Consider the following 22,925-nt stretch of genomic DNA (forward strand, 5'->3'; position numbering starts at 1 on the left):
TTGTTCCCTAAAGTAAGGTGGTTGTTTTATTCATAACTAGCATATGAAGCTGACTTCTAGTTCATTGATATACTTAATGATTTGTGGGGCCCGGCCAACACATATTTGGGGCTCCCAATTTGGAATACATTTGAATTTATTGCCGCTTTTAGAGTCATTGAAGTCCGTGTGATGTCCAAAAAAAGATTCCATCATGTTAAACCTTGAGAAACCGGGGCCGGCAAAAGCATCTAAAAGCCCAAGCTGGCTATAGTCCACCAGCCAAGTACTATCAAAAGAAGCTTGAACACACATTGATAAAGGTATTTCGTTTCGCGTTTGAGTCTAGATTTTTTCTTGCAATAATGTTTTATGTGGCTGTCCAGTCAGCTTGTTACTCCCATTGCAGGAAATCCTGTTATGGGTTATGTATTCTAAGTTTAGTGGACTAGTGCATAAAATTACAATAAAAAGACATACATATAACACTTGAAAGTATAGCTTTAGTTGCTGAATATTTGTAATTACTAATCAATCCCCTTTCACCATTGGCATTCCTGCTGCAGCAACGAAAAATCAAAGCACTGCTCTGAGGATTTTCGCCATCGCATTTGTGAAAATCGAATAACTTTCTCTTTATTTCTCTTCCCCTGCCTTGACCATCTCAACTTCTATATATGTGTAAACCTACAGCTAAACCCGAGCCGCTTTCAGTGGCGGGCCTTGGCGGGGTCGCGAACCCCAAATCTCAACAGCAATCGTTTCGCCGGTTTCCCACAAACGATGCCAGGGCCACAAGTATTCCTTTTCAGCGTGTTTTTATTTGAAGCCAAGTCACTCGGCGCATTTCGGAGCCAACCTCCTTGTTCACAAGTACGAGTGCAAATCACAGTATTTATACAATATTATGTGACACACCTCTACGTAATAGACAGTGACAACAGATTCAAGGTGTTAGAACGTCCTCGGAGCTGGGAAAACAGAATCCAACAACGTGTTATAAACCGCACCAGACCAGTGCCCTGGTGCAAGCCAGAGTTAAAGGAGGCGAAACCTGCATTGCGTCGACACTGGCAGGAAAGTGATGCTGAAGAGAGCAAAATCACATTTTAAATTGAGCTTGAAGAATATAAAGGCAAACCCTGTTCCATGCAAAGTCCTCTTAATATGCAAAACAAATCTTAGAAGCAAATATATATATGATATCCTGAATGATTTGTCGCCCCCAGATGAAATGAGAACTTACCTGACCCCTATGGAGGCATTCTGTGACAATCTAAATACTTAACAAAAACATTCTTTAAAGATAGTATAAACAAATGCAGCAGCAGTAATTCTGAAGTTGAGTCTGAAAAAACTCAACCACCTTATCCATGTTTGAAGAAATAAACGGGCTTCATGAATTTAATGATCAAGGTCAAATCTGGGTCACCAACTGACCTTTGCCCTCCAGCAGTCATGGAATCTCTGACCTCATCAATCAATCAATCAGCATTTATAAGGCAGACCCCAAGGGTATCTGGGCGCTGCGGGTGCTGCGTCTCTGTCGAAAATCCAGGTCTTGAGCAATCCCCTGCAGAGCGTTTTCATCAATTCAGCAGCTCAAGCTATCGCTCCAAGCACGTTTCAAAATGCTGTAGAGCTCACGATACTGAAAAACCAGGGAGAAGTCCCGGATATAACCAAGAATTATAGGGCAATACCTCTGCTCCCTTAACCTGCAAAAACTATTGGTCAGAGAACTATTTTCAAGAGGTTCCAGGCTTTATAACTACTCCAGCTCTCAGATAATTCTTATCAATGGAATGTCCGCCTCACCACTCCAGTCTCAAAATATGATGCAATTTGATGATTACTTGATGAGGTTGAATCAGCTAAAACTGAATATTGACCAAACTGAGATTTTAATTTGAAAGAATAAGACCAACGTTTGGATCCAACTTTACTCTCCAACAAAAATAAGATTGTTACCGGAGCCTAAACCGACAGCTAAAAGCCTCTGAGTGATAATCAATAGCAATCTTAGCAAGATCCAGCAGGCTGGAGCAGTAGGATCTAAATGCAGATTTCTGCTGAAACTGCTTCAGAAACTAATCCCACTCCTCCCACTTTAGACGAGAAAATCAATAGTGGTCGCCGCAGTCCTGTCCCAGTATCACCATCCATGGACTACAAGTAATTCACAGTGACGCAGCTTGTTTACTACATCATCTTCAGAGGTGGGCACACCTATATTGAAATAACAAATCCACTCCAAGACCCTCTGCCTCAGCCCTAAAGGGGTGAGAGGTGTAGCCCCTCACTTCATTGCAAACCAGGTGGAAATGCATACATCCGTACAAAACCAGAGAGCTCCTCACTTGAATTTACTTGCTATTGCAAAATTATAGAAGATCAGATCAGGTGGATGTCGGCTTTGGTACAAGTTCCTTTCATCCAGAACTCTGACAACCCACAAGCCTATTCATATTAGATTCTTCCCTGGTCTGGTTAGTTTTCTCCTCTTTTATGTATTTCTGATTCAGTTCCAAGAAACCCCAGGTTGAACATGCTCTCTATATATGCAATGACATAACAAGCGTTTTGTAGATCCTGTAGAGGTTTGGTATGTTGTTGCGTCCTTCAGTCACTGAACTGAATACTGCAAAAGAGAGCTGTACAGTGCAAGTGAGGATGATAGCGCAGTCTTGTCTGCCAGGGTATTATAATCCTTCGATTGCTGCAAGGCAGTTAAAATATTCTCTTTTTGTGGTTGCACAGTGTACAATTTGAGCAGACCAAGGAAGAGACATAGTGTTGGAAACACATTTCAAATCCGTGCCTTTCATAATATATGAACTATGTTGCGGGTATTGTGAAATTTTAATAATGAATTTTTTTCTGGTTTTAGAAATGAGTGATGTTCTCTGATCACACTGGGGTTGGTGAGCCAGGAATGAGTATTTTGACCTAACTGTCCTGTGATAACGTGTTGTCTTTTTTCATTTCCTCTGTTCTGCAGACACTTGAGACTTGAACATCAATTTACCGGAATGGGGAGAAGACGGGCTCCAGGAAAGAAAGTGACAGTGCAGTGTTCACGTGAATCCGTAAGTGCCACAGCCCCATCTTTACCTCTCCATAACGTCTCCGCTTCAGGATCGCAAAATGATGCTACGAGGGACCAGGACCTGGAACCGCTTTCAGAGAACCTGCTGCACATTATCCTTTTATCCATGCTGGAGGAGTTGGAAGCCAAACTGGATAACTTGCTAAATACTGTGGAAGACGTACCTTCTAAAGTCGCTGGGCTGATTAAGAAAATCTGGATAGAAAAGGATCAAGGTTCCCTAGATAATGCTGGAGTGACGTTGAAGGTGGTCTGTCCGGCGAGCATTAGAGATTGTGCTGTAAGCCGGTTTCCTGCGACACCTCAACTGTACAGGCCAGTGGAACCGAGCTTGTGTCTTCAGACAGTGTTTTCTGATGGTCATGCACCAAAGCAGGACTGTACGCTCTCTCCTCCGACCGATGTTCAAGGGCGTCCAGAGGAGCCAAACCTTTGTCTACAGCCAATGTTTCTACATCGATGTGACACACAGCAGGACCAGTGCATGCAACCTGGGTTTCCAGATGTAAACGAGTCGCAGCATGATGAGTGCATGCATCCTGGGTTTCCAGATGGAAATGTAGTACAGCAGGATTGTCCTCTATCCCGGTGCCCTCAGACAGATCCTCCAGGCAGATCACTGGAGGCAAAGCAGTGTCTTCACTCAGAATTTGTTGATGGGCAGACACCAGAGCAAGACCACAGCATACAGTCAGCCATCCCAGAAGAGTGGGAGCCAGATGAGCCCCTGACGCAAGAACCATCCCCATTGTCTGCTAATAGCTGGGACCAGCAGCAGATCCTCTGCCCACACCCACTATTTCCTGAAGGACACAAACCACAGCAAAACCACTGTGTACAACCCACGCTACCAGATGGGAAGGAAGCTGGTGATCTTTTGGAGGAAGAATTGATGTGTTTTGATTTCCAAGATCCCCAGGAGAACCGCAGACTACAACCTGTGTCACCTGATGGGATGTCATCACACGAACACTTAGAGTCTGGGCTGTTGTCCTTTGATGAGTTGGGGTCACAACAAACCCAGTGCCTACAGCAACACCTATGCTTGAAGCAGGAACTTCCTCATGCACCGGAACCAAACGTGAACTACGACCTGGAATCTATGCGCCGTGAAGCACAGGAACCAGATCAGAACGACGAGCTCGAACAGACCTGTGCAGATGAACATGGTTCAGATCAAAAGTACAAGCTAGAACCTCCCTGTACTGATGCAGAGGGTTCAAATCAGAGCAGCATACTCAAACCACTGCACCATGATTCACAGCATCAACATCAGAACTGCAAGGCAGAACTGCTCTGTCCTGACGAGCGGGGTCAGTCTGTACCTCCATCATTCCTAGGACTGGATACAAATACTGCAGATGAAGACTCAATGGAGAGAGGAAATACAAAATCACATTTATTGCTGTTCCAAGCTACCCCAGGTATGTGTTTTACTATAAATGGACTCTCGGAGTGCATACTAACACATGTAACCTCTTCAAAAAGTGTATGGGCAGATTTTAGAAAATCTCTGAGGGGAGGATTATGATCTGTGTGGAACCCACTGAGCAATACTGACCACCAGAGTACGAGTACACAGGGTGGAGATGTTTCCCTATGTGAACAGACTTTACGACGCGGCTGTTACACCGCCGTGCCGTTACAACGCAGTCTTCAACGCAGTGTTTTCAACGCAAGTCATTACCACGACTTGCGCTGGAGGGCGCTGCAAGACAAGGAATTTTTTAATTTACTATCCAACACCTTCCCTACTGTACGTAGGCTGGTGTTGGAATAGTAAATTAAAAAATTCCTAAGTCCGCACCCCCTCCAGCGCAAGTCGTGGTAACGACTTGTGTTGAAAAAACCGCATTGTAACGGCACGCGTTGTAAAAGTACGCGTCGTAAAGCCGTACATCCGTTTCCCTACATTCCCCTCCTCTGGTTCCACACAGGACTGCATCCTTCTTGTGCAGAAACAGGCCTGGCAATGGGATGTTGCATGAGACAAATAGGCCTGTAGCTCTTGTCGTTCCTTGTTCGTCCCCATTCCACGCTGAGGAACTGGAAATAGCGCTATTCATGGGAGGAATTACTGACCAGAACCACACGTAATAGTCGGATGCAAGTGATGTGGTGTTCATTGAGAATAGCAGACATGTGCAGTCTAGAGAGGGAACTGTGTTTCTAGTTGCACAGTTACATTGGGTAAGACGCAGTTGTCTCCAGTTCCTGATATAAAAACCCTAGTCTGTATTCGGCCTCAACAGCAGGGCTGACCAGAGATGTTGTTTTCACTGCAGGGTTCTCCAGGAGTGCACACCATCTCATGATAGACAGATACACAAAGGTTTTGAAACTCTGAGGTGACTTGCAATAATCTTATTATATGCACCAGGTGGTACTTTATCCTGTATAATACATGGTCACACCATCACCTTTCTCACAAACCTTGGTGCATAGCTCCTACATATGCAGCGGCTAACATGTTTGCCAACATGAAAAATAAATTTACAACCTCTTGTGCAAAAGTAAAAATAAAAACTGTTATATATTTGTTGCAAAAAGATCAATAGTTCAATAAAAGTCCATTTTAAAAAAAAAAAGCTGCAGTAGCTCGGAACATGTAGAAACATGCAGAAAGATTCCACCCTTTATCTAAGGAAACTAATAAACATATTCACCCTGCTTCTCATAGTAAGCTAGTAACACACAGCAGAAGTAATAAAAGCAAAGTTCTGTCTGTTGCTTTAAACAGCTGCTTCAATTATGCTTCGTGACTTGACCTTCCTTTCACATCAGCTGCTGGCACTGGCAGCAGGCATTGTGCCCTCAGAACTCGACTGTAATAACTTATAAAAGCCGAGTTCTGAGGTCTCTTCTTCATAATCACTGACTTGGTGCGTCACAAATTCCTGATTATAAATAAATTAGAGACTGCTATTTATACAGGGATTACAGAATCCCACGTAATATAATTATACTAGCAGCCCGTCCTGACCTTTTCCGGGTATGAATTGCTGCCAGCCAGTAGTATGTTGTTTTGTAGGATTTCGTTTTGATAGCATTTCTTATCTGTGACAGGCCTGTGAAACGCTTCGATTCACAGTGCACTGCTGATGCACTTAAGAGTGGGCGTTCAGTAGTGTGTGAACTCGAGTTTCCCTACTTAATTTTTCCGTGCAATATTTTATAGCGCAAACTCGACAACATGGCATGAGCACAATTTACATTACAGAAGAACACATTCATTTGTGATAGGCACGGGGAGACAAAACAATTTGCCTGGAATCACAGGATGTTGAGCTGATGCCGAGATTCGAACGTAGCTCCCCAGCTCTAAAGTTCGCAAATCCAGAACTTGTGGCGGGAGGTGTGTCTAAACGTGTATGTCGGTGCTGGCCATCAATGAGAGAGACCTGTGCATTTTTCAAATATGGTGGTGAAAAAATATGAGTATGTTGCTGGAGATGTGGGCCGTCGTGCCTCCAATGTACTTACCGATGGAGGGTAAACACCCATTATTCTGCAACTTTCTTTCCGGATATCATCACTCCGCATACTTTCATTACGAAAGTACCATGACTCCGCAATGCCATTATAACGCATGGCATTACATTTTATATGCTTTTACCACGCATACATTTACAACGAAATTCGTTGTAAATGCATGAATGGTAAAAGCATGTTTTTTTAAATGTTTGGATACGGTAAGTATGGGTATAGGGCTATATGTTTCGGGGTACTGAGGTATATGTTTTGGGGTGTTTGGGTATTTGAAGGGTTCAGATATAGTTTTGGGTTATGGGGTACAGGGGTAGGTTTAGGGTTTAGGGATAGGTATGGGTTTTGGGGTACCAGGGTATTTTTAGGGTTCAGGGCTAGGTTTGGGTTTTGGGGTATTTTTAGGGTTCAGGGCTAGGTTTGGGTTTTGGGGTACAGAGGTATTTTTAGGGTTCAGGGGTAGGTTTGGGTTTTGAGGTACAGGGGTATTTATAGGGTTCAGGGCTAGGTTTGGGGTACAGGGGTATTTTTAGGGTTTAGGGATAGGTTTGGGTTTTGGGGTATTTTTAGGGTTCAGGGCTAGGTTTGGGTTTTGGGGTACAGAGGTATTTTTAGGGTTCAGGGGCAGGTTTGGGTTTTGAGGTACAGGGGTATTTATAGGGTTCAGGGCTAGGTTTGGGGTACAGGGGTATTTTTAGGGTTTAGGGATAGGTTTGGGTTTTGGGGTACAGGGTATATTTATAGGGTTAAGATGGGTTAGTGTTTAAGGGTGTTGGGGTATTTTAAGGAGTAAGGGTGGGTTATGATTATGGGGTGCAAGGGTATTTAAAGGGAGCAGGGTGGACACCCGGAGCTGGAATGTACAGAACCTGGGAAGAAAAAACAATGAAATATTGGGCACAACGCTCACCTTTTTTTCCGTAATCCCGCGCCCCACACACGCCCACACCCCCAGCACACGCCCACAGCACACGATATGAGACATGGCATGAAGGGCGGAACATACCACACGCCCCCAGCGTTTGTCACACCCCCAGCACACGCCCACAGCACAACACAGACACGCCCACAAGGGACTACTTTGCTGGCACGATTCTTTTACCTTTTAAATGTATATGGTGGGCGTCTGCATAGCCTATGTCCTTCTGCTGCAACTGCCCTTTCCAACGCTGTATTGGGTGTTGTGATTGGTGCTGTGGTTCCTGAGATTACCCGCCTCAAAGGTTTGGGCTCTCTCTTTATTATATTAGTATAGATATAGATATATATATGTTTATATATACATATAATAACTTTGGCACAGTTCAATGAATCTGCACATAACTATTTGGGATTGGCATGGCTAGTTTCATGCAGTGTTTTTTCGTGGTCCTCAAATTAAGCCACTGGTCATTTAACCCACGAATGGTCCGTGCATCTGGGCTCGCGGTCCCAAATGGAAAAAATATATTGGATCCGATTGGATGAGGAAGCTTTTTCGCCCATCCATTTCGGATACGTAAACCCAAAGTTGGGTCTGCGGACCTGAAGTTCCTGATTGGCTGGCTACATCTTGAACCATCACATGATGAAGAGACTTGTTCCCCGCATCCTGTAAGAATACTAAAGAAGCCATAAAGAGCTGTGGTGCCATCCTGTCTCTCCCTGGCACAGGGGCTGCCTAATGTTAAAATGTAGAAAGAAATTGCTGATTTTGAGACAGAAGTTGAATTCCACATCATGACCCTTGAAGTCCGGAAACCTTAGGCAGGAGTCTGCGCAGGCACCGTAATAGGCCTTGTACGTTGGTGGACATTTGTGATGTTCGGAGACCTGCTGCTCGGTCTGAAACCCTATCGATGTCCAATAAGGATACACAAGTTTGCAGGGGTCCAGGAACCCCAAGAAAGTGTCCAGGAACCCTTAAAAATAAAAATAAATAAATAAAAAAACATAAGCCAGGCCCTGTAGGGAATCCCCTGCTGTGCCCAGGCACCGTTGAACACATGTGCCTCCTTGGAATTGGCTGCAGGTAACTGTTGAGTGTGTATATGATGAAAGAAAACACTGAAAACAAGCATTGGCAAAACAAATAGGTGTCTCCTATCCGAAAGCTATTGGCTTTGGCAACGAGTTTTAACCATTATGTACACCAGTGTGACTGCTGGTCGGCATGGCTAGAAGTTAGTGGCACAAGGTCGGGTGGGGTAGCTAGAAGGGGGATAAATTGGGGTAGAGTGGAATGGGGTAGGTTGGAGTCAAATAGGGTAGATTGAATTGGGGTAGATTTGGGTAGAGTGGAGTAGATTGAGATGGAGTAGGATGGATTGGGGTGGATTGGAGTGGGATAGATTAGAAGAGTGGGGTGGAATGAGGTAGATTGGAGTAGAGTGGGGAAGACTGGAGTGGAGTAGATTATAGTGCAGTATATTGGGGTAGTTTGGATTGCGGTACATTGGACTGGAGTAGAATGGAGTGGAGTTATATAGAGTGGTGTAGGGTAGATTGGCTTGGGGTGGGGTAGAGTGTGGTGGGATTGATTGGAGTAGATTTGAGTGGGGTAGTTTGGATGGGGTAGATTGGGATAGGTACGTTTGGGGTGGAGTGGGGTAGGGTAGATTGGGTAATGTTTACAAATGTATTAATGTGTTTCAATCTTATTCAAATATTTTTCTCCACACTTCAGTAATACAAAACAAATGTGCTTCATTTGTACTAATTCTTATATATTATGAAACATCAGCACAGTTCTTTTTTTTAGCACTTAACTCTGTGGGCGTACTACACACCCATTGCTTTTTTATTTGTTTCTTCGAATCTCCTTTAAACAGCCTTGCTTCCAAATGGCTAATCTTTCCTACTTGTCCCTCCTTTTCGTAAATTGTTCCCTCCCATGGAGCACCGTCCCGATACTTGTATCCTTGCAATGGTCCCATAGTGTCAACTGCTTTAGCACTTTTTCTAAGAGCACTTCATATGAGCACTTTTTTTACTCGCTCCAAGCTTTTTTGTAAAACGTCTGTAATTCTTGTTCATATCTCGTCACATTTGCTGTTCATTCACAGACTGAGATCAAGTGTCAGATGATGTTTCCCCTAAACAGCATGTTCTTTCTCTGACTTCAAAGTAAGAGAGCCAGTTCCTCACTGTCTCTCTCATCACAAAATTACTCAAAACCGCAAAATTTTTCCCCTCCTCCCGTTTGAAGCGCGTAGTATAATGGTCCAGGCCTTGATACTGTCTCGGCTGGACTATGGTAACGTGCTGTATTTAGGAGCACCGTTGGCCATAGTAAACAAACTGCAAGTTGTCCAGAATAGCGCAGCAAGGATGCTCATGCAGGTCCCAAGGAGACAATCAGCATGGCCTGCCCTCCGACAGCTTCACTGGCTACCTGTGGCTGGCAGGATACAATGTAAGGCTATGTGCATGGCTCAAAAAGCCATGTGGAAAACGGGCCCGGCCATCCTCCTTTCTCTGCTAACGCCTTACCTGCCGCCGATATCCCTTCGCTCCAGCACCTTACACCTTGCCACCACTAAGAAAATCAGGAAGTCAAGATGGGGAGGACGTTCGTTCTCATGCACTGCGCCCAAATTGTGGAACTCTCTTCCTCGAGCTATGTGAGAGAACCGTAATTTGATGTCCTTCCGTAAGCTTCTAAAAACGCATCTATTTGGAATGTCCTTTTAAGATGTCCTTTTATTGTCTGCTCTCTGCTTCTTTTTCTTCTTTCTTCTTTTGCTCTCACCAGCAGCATCATGACGCGACCCTGCCACATCTGTACAATGTTTCCGGGCCGAAAGCAGTATAAGATAATAGCTATATATTCTGTAACCAGTCTGTTTGCTACGTACAATCCACTGTACTAAATGATATGAGGTCTTCTTATTACATGTATTTCTAAAATGTCAATTGTTGTAATGTTTAGGACACATACTATTGTAATGCAAGTTGATCTCTAGTAATCTTTAGGACACATACTATTGTAATGCAAGTTGATCTCTAGTAATGTTTAGGACACATACTATTGTAATGCAAGTTGATCTCTAGTAATGTTTAGGACACATACTATTGTAATGCAAGATGATCTCTAGTAATCTTTAGGACACATACTATTGTAATGCAAGTTGATCTCTAGTAATGTTTAGGACACATACTATTGTAATCCAAGTTGATCTCTAGTAATGTTTAGGGCATGTATTATTTGTAAAGTAGAAATGTTTTCCACTTAAAATTAAATATATATACTTGGTAGTTTGTTTAAAGAACTAATCAAACCAAATGTCAGAAATACAATGCTATAGAATTGTGAAGCACTCTGATACGCAGTTGGGCCATGTTAACACTATATAAAACACTGAATTAATAAATGAATAACACACCTGAGTGCAGGGAGACCCCCCACACCTGGTGCCTGCTGTGAAGAAGGTGTGTGAGGGCTGAAAAATTACCTTCACGCCCTGCAAGGCCAGGGCCCTCGATGCTGCCTGCGTGGTGGCCATATTGAAGCAGAAAACTATCAGGACATCTCAGGCATTTACACCCAATACCGTGAAAGATGGCAAGCCCGTAGGCTGATTTGGAAATTATTGGGCGCTTTGCTAGTGGTATCTTGAGGAAATTAGTCAAATAAAGTACCGCAGCGTGGCCAAACTACTTTAAAAAAATAACATACTCACACTGGGGAGAGACTTCTCAGGCTCTGATTGTGGGCTGGGATTTCCTGCAACAGAGAGCAACCATATTTAGCTTCTTATGAGACTAATAGTCCCCTTTCCCGGGGTTCAAAAAAAAAAAATCAACATTTTTAGGTGCGGCACCTAAGAAGCTTATTGATGGCACAGTAATAACTCTCCGTTCCCGGCTTTCTATTTTTATTAATCATATCCACCACATTTGATTGAAATTCAAAGGGTAGGCCTCAGTAACTACGTGTCAATCTTTGTAACCCGGCAAAATGCAGTAGGATATTTCTTTTTCGACTGATGGTGTGGGACACTGCTATAAGTCATTTGCAAAGTCAGTAGGTTCGCAAGGCAAGACCAATTGGCTTTGCCAGTGCTTGTTTTTTGTTGTGTGCTAGGAAAACAATCTTACACCTTCTCCTCTTGTATGGATACTCACATAAATTCTCTCATTTTGAAGTCCTAGGAAGAAAGGTAAACACCAAGCTCCCTCAAAGAGAGAGCTTGACATTTGACCTCTGTCTTTGAATGGACAGCAAATGTGACCGGATAAAAACAAGATTTAAAGGTCTTTTTACATAAAGCGTGTTTGTGGAAGAATACAGTAAACAAGTTTTGGGCAACAGGAGGGACGGATGTGAGGAATGTATTCCCAGGGATGCTTTCTGAATATCCCCACAATGTCTTTAGTGCTGTCTGGCAGTCTTGGATCAAAAACACAAAGGTCACAATAAAGTTATTATTGGGATTGCTTTTAACATCTTAATTTATGTTTAAAAATTATTTGAAACTCACTTAAACCATATTCTCTCTCTCTCTCTCTCTCTCTCTCTCTCTCTTTCTCTCCTTCTCTCTCTCTCTTTCTTACTATCTTTGTCTCTCTCTCTTTCTCTCTCTCACTCTCTCTCTCTCTTTCTATTTCTCTTTCTCTCTCTCTCTCTCTCTCTTCCGCTCTTCCGTCCTTCCCTTTGTGGTTATAAGAGTTTCTATTGAAAAGCAATTATTTCTTTGCTAATAACTTTGGAATCTTTTGACAAATCTGCACAAACTTTTCAAAAATATGTTTTTTCTGGTTTCTCTCTGTCATACCAAATGCGTTTCTTTTTGTGGTTTTATATAGTACAATCTTGGCTGAAGGGCATTGAAGCACTTTTCTAAAGAAGAAAGACCAAAATGCAGATTAGATGTGTCATCAAATAACAGATAAGCAATAGACTAATCCCACAGATCAAGTCAGGGGAGAGAGTTCAAAAGTCACTATCCGGATACATTGGAGAAGTGGATGCTTGCTTGCCTGCAAAACTTTATTTCGGCGAACAGCCATAAAAGCATTGTTTAGAATATAGCATAAAATTGTTTACATACAAATAAAATAAATAGTTGCATTCTTTTACAATGTATAAAATACATCATAACTTCCGTATAGAAACACAGATAAAAAAGGCAATGCCTGATTGACCGTTGAGTTAAAATACAAATACAATGCATTGATCATATATTAGTTCTAACAAATTTACATACAAATAAAAACAGATCACAGGAAACCCCATCCTTTCTATGGACACAAAGAAAACCAATCTAATTTTGGTCACTGGGGAGTTAAAAAATTGATTAACTAAAATACAATATCATTAGTTTGAACTTATCAGAGGCCCTTTTTGAGAATAGCATTACGGGTACACCACATGGAGAACAAAAATCGTGATACAGAGAAAACAATCGGCAATTGCGTATCAGATTTGAGAATCCGAAATACCTCGCTGCAATGGCCAGATCCCAAATTTATTATAAGGTGTTTTAACCAACGGGATCTATGGCGTTTGTATGCTTGACAAAAGAATAGCACATGTAGGACCGTTTCTACTGCAGTATTAAACACAGGGCAATTCTCAGATTCAGAGCTTGCCCATTTCTTTGTAAATGTACATAATGGCAGTACCCCATATCTGAACTGTAAATAAAGTTTCTTTGCCAGGAATGGCTGGATGTCATCTAATACCAATTCTGTGGAATAAACATCCTTCAGTAATAAGAATTCAGATGTTAATTGACCCAGAGAGGTGCTTGTGTAAAGACCCATACGCTTAAAATCTCTAAACCTCTTAGCCAAATCTTTCTTGGTTATCATCATGGAACTTACTTCAGGGTTGCTCCAGAGGATGGACCTACCGAGTGCCTCACACATGGATTTTATGTGTTTGAGCCAAGCAAGTTTTTGAGCACCCGGAAGCCCCATTAGTTCTGAAAGCTCCTCCCTATAATGCACTAACTCTAAGGAGCTCCACAAACGCCGCCAATACAATAATGATCGTAAGGAAGCTTCCTCTGCGATGGGTCTAACACCAAGGTCCATAAGCAGAGGAACTAAAGGGGTGCTGGATGGAAGCATCAAGAGTCTAATAAAGCTATTTTCGGTACACGTTAACCTATTTAAGACACAATGGGCCCATATTTCTGCCCCCTATAAAGAGGCACTCCCTGCCTGTACTTTATATAACTCTAATGCAGGGCTGACAACTCGACTGCAGCATTCCTGTAAAAATGTTGAATGCCTCCTGCTACCTGGGAAGGTTTCAAGAGAGCTTTGGTAATCTGGGGACCCCAATCTATTCCCTCTGTTAATGTAATACCCAAATAATCAAAGATGTTGACCTTTTCTAGTAACTGCCCATCTAAAATCGGATTTGGGCGAGTAGTATTGACAGTATCGAAGGACATATATTTGGTCTTTTGCAGATTAATTTCCAGGCCCGATGCTTGCAGAAGGCACTAATGTTGTCCAGCGTCCTTTGAATCCCCATTGGGGAAAAGTGGATGAAGAAAAGCGATCACAGATTTATTATTTACAGCTCTCTTAAATAGGAGGACGTTGAGTTTGTTTTTAATTGTGGCAAGACGTGTGGTTGTTCAAGGTGGTTGTGGGAGGGAGTTCCAGATCCTTGTAGCGAAGACAGAGAAGGCGAGCTTTATAAAGCGTTCTTGCCTGAATGTTGCTTGTTCCAGCAGGAGGACTTTACGAATTCTCTATCCTTGTTCAGATCCAGAGATTTTGAGTTTTTCAACCCCGTAGGAGGATGTGGAGTTGTGGAGGGCTTTGTGGGTGATGCATTCAGTGTTACATTGGTCTGTTGCTTCAATTGGAAGCCATTGTAGGATGCAAAGTATAGAAGAAATGTGATTAAAAAATGTTGTGACCTGTCACAAAGTGGATAACTGTAGGAAGCATTTCTCTCAGTGAGGCCTTCTCGGGGAAGGACAGACAGGAAAGAGTTACAATAATCCAGTCTGAAAAGTACCAGCGTATGGACTTCTAAGTTCGTCAGGCACTCTTGTGCTTTTATGAGACTTGCTTCTGAAGGTAAATGAGAATAAATATAGGTCTGTAATTGTTAAGGTTGTTCTAGTCGGCGTCTGTGTTGTTTGATGAGGGGGGTGACTTTTCGGCGTCTGCGTTGTTTGATGAGGGGGTTGACTTGGCCGAGTTTGAGGGAGGTCGGCATGGAGCTTCTCGAAAAGGAGGAGTTGATGATTTTGGTCCATGCAGGTGTGATTTGATGTGACTGAGATTCTTGACACGCTCAGGAGGGAGGGGATCAGAAATGTGCGATGTTGGTTTCATGCAAGCGAGTAATTTGAGCACTTCTTCTTAAAGTACATAGTCAAATTCAGTCCAACTGGCATAGGGTGAGTTTGGCGAGACGACCATTAGTTGGAGGTAGGGCCTTGGGTAGACACTCTTTGCTAAGGGGGACATCTTTGGTGTAGGACGGAGAGATGCGTGAGTCAAGAGAGATTTAAATGTTAGTTTTTTTTTCAGAGAAGAATGTTGCAAACTCTTCGCTGCGCATGGTAGAGTCATTTATTGAGTGTTGATGGAAAGAGAAGGTTTGCTGTTTAATTATATTGAGAAGGTCTTTAGGTTCCTAGAAGGGTCAAGTTGGGCTCAGAAGAAGGGGGATTCTTCTCTGAAGATATTTTTTTTGTATTTTATGCGTTTAGCTCGCGGTATCGCAAGATGTGTTAACAAGAGTTGTTGTCTCCAGTTTCTTTCAGCCAACCGGAGTTGTTGCCTCTTTGTTAAGGTCTTTGTTAAACCAAGATCTGGAAGGGTTACTTCTTGATTTCTTGAGTTTCAAAGGATCGTCTATGTCAAATTGTTCTCCCATTTTTCTGTTGTAGTGGGTGGTGAGATAATCACCTTGGAATTTGGGAACTGACTAACGTTTCTAACTCTGCCTGGGAGATTCCATGTATGTTCCCCGCCCAGTGCATGTACCGGCAACATTGGGGGTGGGCCTTTGGTTGGATGTCATTGAGATTGAAAAGAATTAGGGGGTCCAGTCTGTGGGTAGGATAGAACGGAGGAATAAGGTATTCTGCTTAGAGATGATTGCATCATGGGTAGAGCCCTTGGTATGAGTTTGTTTATTGCAGTGTTAGGTGAGATCGTTTGCTTCCATGAGGGTGGATAGGGCGTGTACTGTTGGATCATCGGCATTGTTCAAGTGCAGGTTCAGGTCTCCTAGTAGAACTTCTGCGCTGACTTTAAGGTAGTTTTGCGTTAATAGGTTTGTTTAGTCCTCCAAAGATTTGTAATTTTTCACCTGGAGGGTGATAGATGACATGAATTTTGATAGAGTTGGGGCCTTTGGACGAGAGTTGAACTCCTACATATTCAAGGGTAGGGTATTTCGTGTTGAGGAATGAAGTTAAGCATAGATAGTTTTTGTGTGTATACTGGTTAATCCACCACCAATACGATCCTAGCGGTCGTACGGATGATTGAGAAACCCTGTGGGAGGAAATTGATAATTGTGGTCGTTCAGCGGGTTTCAGTTGGAAAGCAGAAGTCAATTTTGTGTCCTAGGATGGTTTCAGCTATTTGAGTGGCATGCTTGACTGCTGACTGACAGTTTAGTAGCATGCAGCAACGCATAGGTAGTGATCTTGGACCAGGCTTACAGGGTTGGATGGTTGTTATTTGGGTAGGCCGCCTGGGAGGGTGAGTGGTGTTCAGGGTTCTACTCGTGCCAAGGATGACCGGGATCTTGCGGTGGCAAGGCTTGCTCGGAGCACTGTCATACGTGTTGCTCAGCATTTCAGCTTTCCATTGCGTGATTTCAGTCGTGGTGCATCTATGATTGAGTTGGTGATGGATATAGGGGATAGTTTGTCTTGGGGTAAAGGATAGGGGATCAGAGTGTATGTTTGTGGCAGGATCAGTGTTCGATGAAGATGCGTGAAGTAGGTAATATTTGTGTTCTTACGTAGTGACGAATTTCACCCAGAATAGTGTTGATTGTGAGGTCAGGCTGGGCTGTTGTAGGGATCAGTTGAGTGGTGGTTGGGTTAGTGGTAGGAAGTGGAGTACGATGGCGCTTAGCAGAGTTTGGCGCGGAGGTAATGCAGGAGCGGCCCGTGCAGGTAAGAGCGGTGGGGCCGGGTGGGGTTGATTCAATAGACGACAACGAGGGGAAAATGATTTATTTAATTTTCCCTTGTCGTCATCTGTCGCATTCCCCCGGCCCCCGACCACTCTTACCTGCACAGACCGCTCCTGGGCTAATGTAGAATCGAGCCTGCTGTGGTTCGAGGACTGAGATGATTCCGGTGTGATAGATAAGTCAAGCTGGGCAGTGGAGGTGTGCAATGCAGAGGGGGCAAGTAATTTTGGTATCGAAACAGAAGCTTCAGTGCATCAGGGGATCATAGATGCTGTAGGGGAGGTAGAGATGGGGGCAGTGCGAGGGGGTTTGGGAGTAAAAGGTTCAGCTAGTTGATGAGGGCGTGCATGGGAGAGGGTGGAGGAGTGGTGGTGGGAGCGCAGAGAGCCAGAAAGTGTAAAATAGATAATGTTGTGCAGTGGCTTGGATTAGGATGTTCCTTTTTCTGTATATAGTTATGCACCGATCTCTGCTAAAGTTCTGGGATAGGGATATAGTTTGTTTAGATCCATAAGGGAACTTGGTAGCATTAGTTACATGAAGGTGTTGAATGACGTTTTCTCTCCTTTTGGCGGGTTTCGTAGTGTAGAAGATGAAGTCCATTTTAAGACGTTTGTGTGTTGGATTGTAGAAGATGTCTGTTATCAGTGTCTCTGGGTGTTTTTTAAGCATTTTGTGTTTGTACATTTTAGCAGCATGTTTGGAGAGGTTTTGCAGAAATGAGTTGGGGGCGTATCTTTCCACGCTCCTGAAGTTGAAGTGATACTCAGAAATTGTTTCTGAGGATAACCAAAGTTAGACTTCAGGAGAAGCCTTCGGAGGTGTGCATAGTGGTCAAGAGGTGGCCTCCGAAAGCTGAGATGACCGCCTGATTGTAACATTGGGCCCTTCAGTGGACGGTTGGTGGGCACTTCTTTGGAAGAGTGGGATGCGAGTGTCAGAGGCATGTGAAAAAGGTCACCAAGGCGATCTGGTAGGATCCCTTTGAGGAAAAGGGGGCCTTGAATGCCGAAAAGCGCCTAGGGCTTGTTGATGTCACTGGGTTCTTAGTGGTCATGGTATCTAAGAGCTGGTGGTTGTGATGGAGTTTATTGGTCAGTCTGCAGAAACGTCCTTTATATTCGAGGGCATATATACAAGTTATACACCCACATGACAGGTAGTATATCAATATCAGCATAGACTAGTAGACATCACAAAGGATGGGTCACTGCTATAGGCACATGGTAGGATAGGAAGCAGCATCAACTTGAGATGACAGTATATGCACGAGATAATATTGGAATAAGATGGGCAAAACAATCTCCATGCACACTTAGAATAACAGTGTCAATATAAAGACACAGTATACTCGCAAGATAGCATCTTGCACTTTAGCATTATGGAACTTCGTTGAGAGTTCATTTTAATGGTGAGATATGTTAGGAGGGGTCACTAGGTGTCATTGATGTAAATTGTCTCTGATACTATAATTTTGTGGGACTTTGTTGAGAGTTTTTTTTACTGGCATGAAGTATTAGAAGGGACAGTGGGTGGCACTGGGACCTCTTTTATTCTTTTCCGGTCTGGAGTCCAATATTTATACCTGGCACCCACTATTAGGAGTTTCTAGAGGCTTCCACCGCCATGACGTGTCAGGCATCCGCTTCCTCCTTGCCCTGGGTCCAGCTTTTCTGGAGTCACAAAAGACCAGTGATAACTCCTTTGTGAGAGTGTTCGTGCAGAGCCTTTGTGATGTGCAACTGTGATAAGTGACATCTCCTCTCCCTCGTTAAGTCAAAGAGGCCTATCCTGCCAGCACCTCGCTTCCAAATGAGCAGAGGAATACTGAAGCACTCAGCGAAGTCCAATGGCCATGCCTTGTTGCCCGTAAAGAAGTACTGCAAGATCAGAGATGTTTGTTGTGATTTATTGTTTCCACAATTATTCACCTTTCTTGCGTCCGAGACATAAAATCCATTACAGACAGGCAGCCGTCACGTGTTTTGTCATAGAGACGTTTTCAAGGCTGCAAGAGGATATACAAAGTATCTTACACAATTGTTTCAATGACATAGGGATAAGAAATGCAGTTGTTAAGTCACCACCACCAGATAGAACAAGAAGAACACCGTTGTGATCCTGAAGGATACCCTTTGAAGAGCCAAGTGTATATGGGTGAACCACAATATGAATGCTAATCGTGAAATTGTAAGTCAATTTCCTTCATTATTTCATAGGTGGGGAAAAGTCAAACAAGGAAAGTAAGTGTAGTATTTGACTCACAGACTCAGTAGAGTTAACTTCAAGTTTATTGTGGAGAAGCTACACAGCAGACCATAGAGCGCAGGCAGGTATATCCAACTCCAATGACTCTCTGCAGATTAACCTTCAAACTATCGCCCGGCAACAAGTACAACCAGGCAACACTCTATGGAATGAAGCAGGGAAAGGATAGTAGAACTAAACACAGATGCAAATGTAAATACAGAGAATATAACATATCTTCCTGCCTCATTAAACTAAAGAAAAAACAAAAACAAAAGAAAAGTAAGAAAAACAAAGTTTACCTCAACGCTAAAAGAAAACATGCTAATAATGTTCAAAGAGAGTACAATCAGTCTAGAACAATTCACAATATATAAATGAGGAAATACAAAGCATGGAAAATAAACATTTTATATGCGGTATCTCTTAGAAATCATCCTAGATCTTGAACTCCTTCTGAGGGATTAATCTGAAGATGCACTGATCTCTGGATCATGAGAAGTAAAAGCAGAATGTGTATGGACATTCTTAACTTTTACAACATTCCATCATTTTGCCCCTTCAACTTGTACAGAATTTCTACCAAATCAAAAGGGGAAACTTTAGTTGTAGAGTGAGGGTTGGTTCTGTAGAACCACAACCTGCTGTTGAGACAGTTGACAATATCGCAGTTAGAAGACATGGGGCCAGATGTAGGTAATTCCACATTACTGATTCTTAAATACCGAATCTTACCGATTCGGTATTTAAGAACAGGCAAATGGGATGTAGGTAATTTTACTGAAAAAATTACCGAATCGGTAAGATTCGGTAAATACCGATTCAGTAATTACCATTCATTCCTATGGGCCTGGGGGCCCATAGGAATGAATGCCAATTACCGAAACGGTATTTACCGATTCGGTAAAATGGCGAAGCATTGAAGGGTGGCAGGGTGTCACTTTGACACCCTGTTGCACCCCTCAATTGTGTATGGGTGCACATGTTGCAGACATACATGCCCTAAGGGCATGTATGTCTGCAACATGGCACTGTTGGAAAAGCAAAAAAAATGCTTTTTCAAAAGTTTTCATTATTTAACACCAACTTGTAGTTGGTGGTAAATAACGAATCCTAAAAGGGGAAAAGCATCATTTGAGTGCTCCCTACATAGCAAATTTGGTAATTTACTGATTCGGTATTTCAAGAAATCGGTAATTTACCGATTTCTTAAAATACCGATTCGGTAAATTACCGAATCAGGAAAATGGCCACCTACATCTCATTTTCCAAATACCGGTCGATAACGGCCGAAAATACAGAATTTCGTCTGTTACCGACCGGTATTTGGCTAACTACATCTGACCCTTAGCCACTTAATACAATCCCCCACAACCCTATACATTCGCTCGAGAAGCCCATTGGATTAAGGGTGATAAAGTGAGCTTTGGACATGTTGAATGTTACATAATTTCAAAAAGGATTCAAATTCTGTACTCGTAAATTGGGTCCCATTATCAGTCACCATGGTGTCAGGAGACCCTCCCTTAGAAAAACATCTTTAAGAAAAAGAATGATGTAGCTGGTTGAAGCCTCTTTGACCAATTTCATTTCATGCCATTTTGAGACATAAGCAATTAACACAAAAACAAAATGACATCCACCTGGTAAAATATCCAATGGTCCCATGACGTCAACACCAACTTTGGACCAAGGTCCGGTAGATTATTCAATGGGAAGGAGAGGTGGACAAGAAACTTAAACTTTTATCTGAAGAACTGCAGATGGAACATGAATCAAAGAGATCATTAATATCGCTGTCCATCGTGGGCCACCTAAAGAATTTGCGGACTCGTCCCTTAGTGAGTGTGGATCCTAAGTGACCCTCATGGGCCTTGATAATAATGTCCTTCCCGAGACTATGTGGTGCAATACGTTTATCTCCACATACTAAAACACTGTCTTCCAATGAAATCTCAGATTCCACTTTCCAGAAAGGCTGTATGCATTGGGGAAGAGCACGCTCTCTGGGCCAAGCTGTCTTAACAAAACCGCATACACGTTGTAAGATCTCATCTCCAGAAAGAGCTTTAATCCAACTGTCAGCAGTATCGAGCCTATGTTCTGGTGCGTCGAGTGACGCTACCAGGCAATCATCTGAATCTTCCTCCCCAACATCAGAAGAAAATGTTACTTCCTTGTTGTTGTCATTAGGAAAACGTGAAAGATAGTATGCCCTGACATTCTTGCCTCCAGATATATGAACAACATCAAACTGATAGTACATGAGGCGAGATACCATACGCAGGATCCTGGGTGAGCAGCATTTGCTTGTCCCAGACCCGAGAATAGAGATGAGAGGTTTATGATCTCTTGCGTTGTTGCTTTTGGCTGCGTGCGCAGCCAGCCCTGACTTTTGGGACAAGGAGCGTTTGATCCCCATGGAAGGCCAGTTGGCCTGGGGTCAGTAACCTCAGGGATTCTTGCGCAAGGTGGTTGCTTACTGTGTTCATGATGATAATTGCCTAATGTGATTTATGTGTAATGTATTTATGCATCCTACGTTATACCTCTAACTGTGTTTTCATGACTAGGAGGTTGTTATGCCTAGTATAGTTTATGCTAGTCAGTTTATGTTTTCCTGCGTGATCTATGCCTAGGATGATTAGTATTGCGTAGTGTGTTCCTACCTGTTACCAGTGGTTACTGGTGGTGTTCTACAATTGTTATTTTACGCTACAGTTATTCTATGTGCTACATCTACTATTTACACTAAGTGCTGATTCTGACAGTGGCCCACGTGGCCTTGTCATGTGTAAATAATCCCCTGTAAATACTACCTAGTGCCAGTTGGCACAGTGCATATGTGTGATTATGATCTAATGTGTTTATGGTAATACAAAGGCTGTTTTTATATATAACCTTGTGTGGAGTTCCTTTTTGAGGTGTGCCTAGTGTGTTGCTGCTGTGTGTGTGTGTGTTGTGCAAACGCTTTACACATTGCCTCTGGTATAAGCCTGACTGCTTGTGCCAGCTACCAAGGGGGTGAGCAGGGGTTATCTTGGCGTGTACCTCACTTGCCCTGACTAGAGTGGTGGTCTCTGCCTGGCTTTGGCGCAAGCATTAGCCAACCAGAGATCCCATTTCTAACAAGCAGGGTTATTCAAAACCTAGATGGCATCTTTGCGACCTGACTTGTACCTGCAAACTTAAAATCTGACAACGACCCACCTTTTAATAGTCAAGAATTCAAAAACGTTCTAAATCACCTCAAGATAAAGAATCAAAAAAAGCACTCCCCTTTGATCCCAGGCCATTGGTCTGGTAGAACGCCTCGTGAGTACTCTAAAGAAAGCTGTTCAGCATTCTGCATTGGGGAAGCTTGACCTCAAAGGTGTTTTGAACACTATTCTTTGAGGTTACCGTTTGACCCCCTCACTCAACCACAGAGGAAACCCCTGCAACTATCATGTTTGGAAGAGTCATGCCAACCAAGCTTTCCCAATGGGAGGGGCTGGGTGTGACAGGGGATACATCTGCATTCATCTGCATGCTGATAGTCGTCTTCGGCTGGGAGAGAGGTGATTTACACTTACATTTGAATAGGGTGTTTCCTCTCCTCTCTCAAAGGGCTGATTTACGCCCCACTGATCGTCTGGAGCCTGGAATGGGCTGCAAGGGACTGTTCCACACTTCTGAGGGTTCATTTGAAGTCACCCATTCATCAATGACATTTTTGATTAAATGTACTGGAGCTCTGATCCCATGTTTTTAGACGCTGCTTGGGACTTGTAGCCAGACACTGTTGGCTCTACAAACTGCTCATTGCCATGAGGACTGCTGTGCTGCCAGGAGCAATCACCCATTTCGACTAACTGCCTTGTTGCGTTGACCTGCTGCTGCTGGGCTGCAGGACGGACTGCCAATTTGCAACCTAACCGTATGTGCTGTCTGTAGCCTGCCACCTCCTTTTGTACCCGGAAGTGCTCTCCAAGGGGTTCTTTGCTTGCTCCC

The 22,925-nt window shown here is 43.2% G+C and overlaps 1 protein-coding gene across 1 annotated transcript in view; it reads left to right on the forward strand.

Annotated features, from left to right (window-relative positions):
• The window catches only part of LOC147662728 (uncharacterized), an 80,240-nt gene that overhangs the window by 25,823 nt on the left and 31,492 nt on the right, over positions 1–22,925 (forward strand). Inside the window, exon 2 of the mRNA XM_086950936.1 lies at positions 2,981–4,512. Within this exon, the coding sequence (XP_086807062.1) occupies positions 3,012–4,512 (1,501 nt within the window). The 5' untranslated portion in view covers positions 2,981–3,011. The remainder of the gene's footprint in view (positions 1–2,980; positions 4,513–22,925) is intronic.

Source organism: Lissotriton vulgaris, unplaced genomic scaffold, assembly GCF_964263255.1.
Source record: "Lissotriton vulgaris unplaced genomic scaffold, aLisVul1.2 SCAFFOLD_211, whole genome shotgun sequence".
In the NCBI taxonomy this organism is placed as follows: Eukaryota; Metazoa; Chordata; class Amphibia; order Caudata; family Salamandridae; genus Lissotriton; species Lissotriton vulgaris.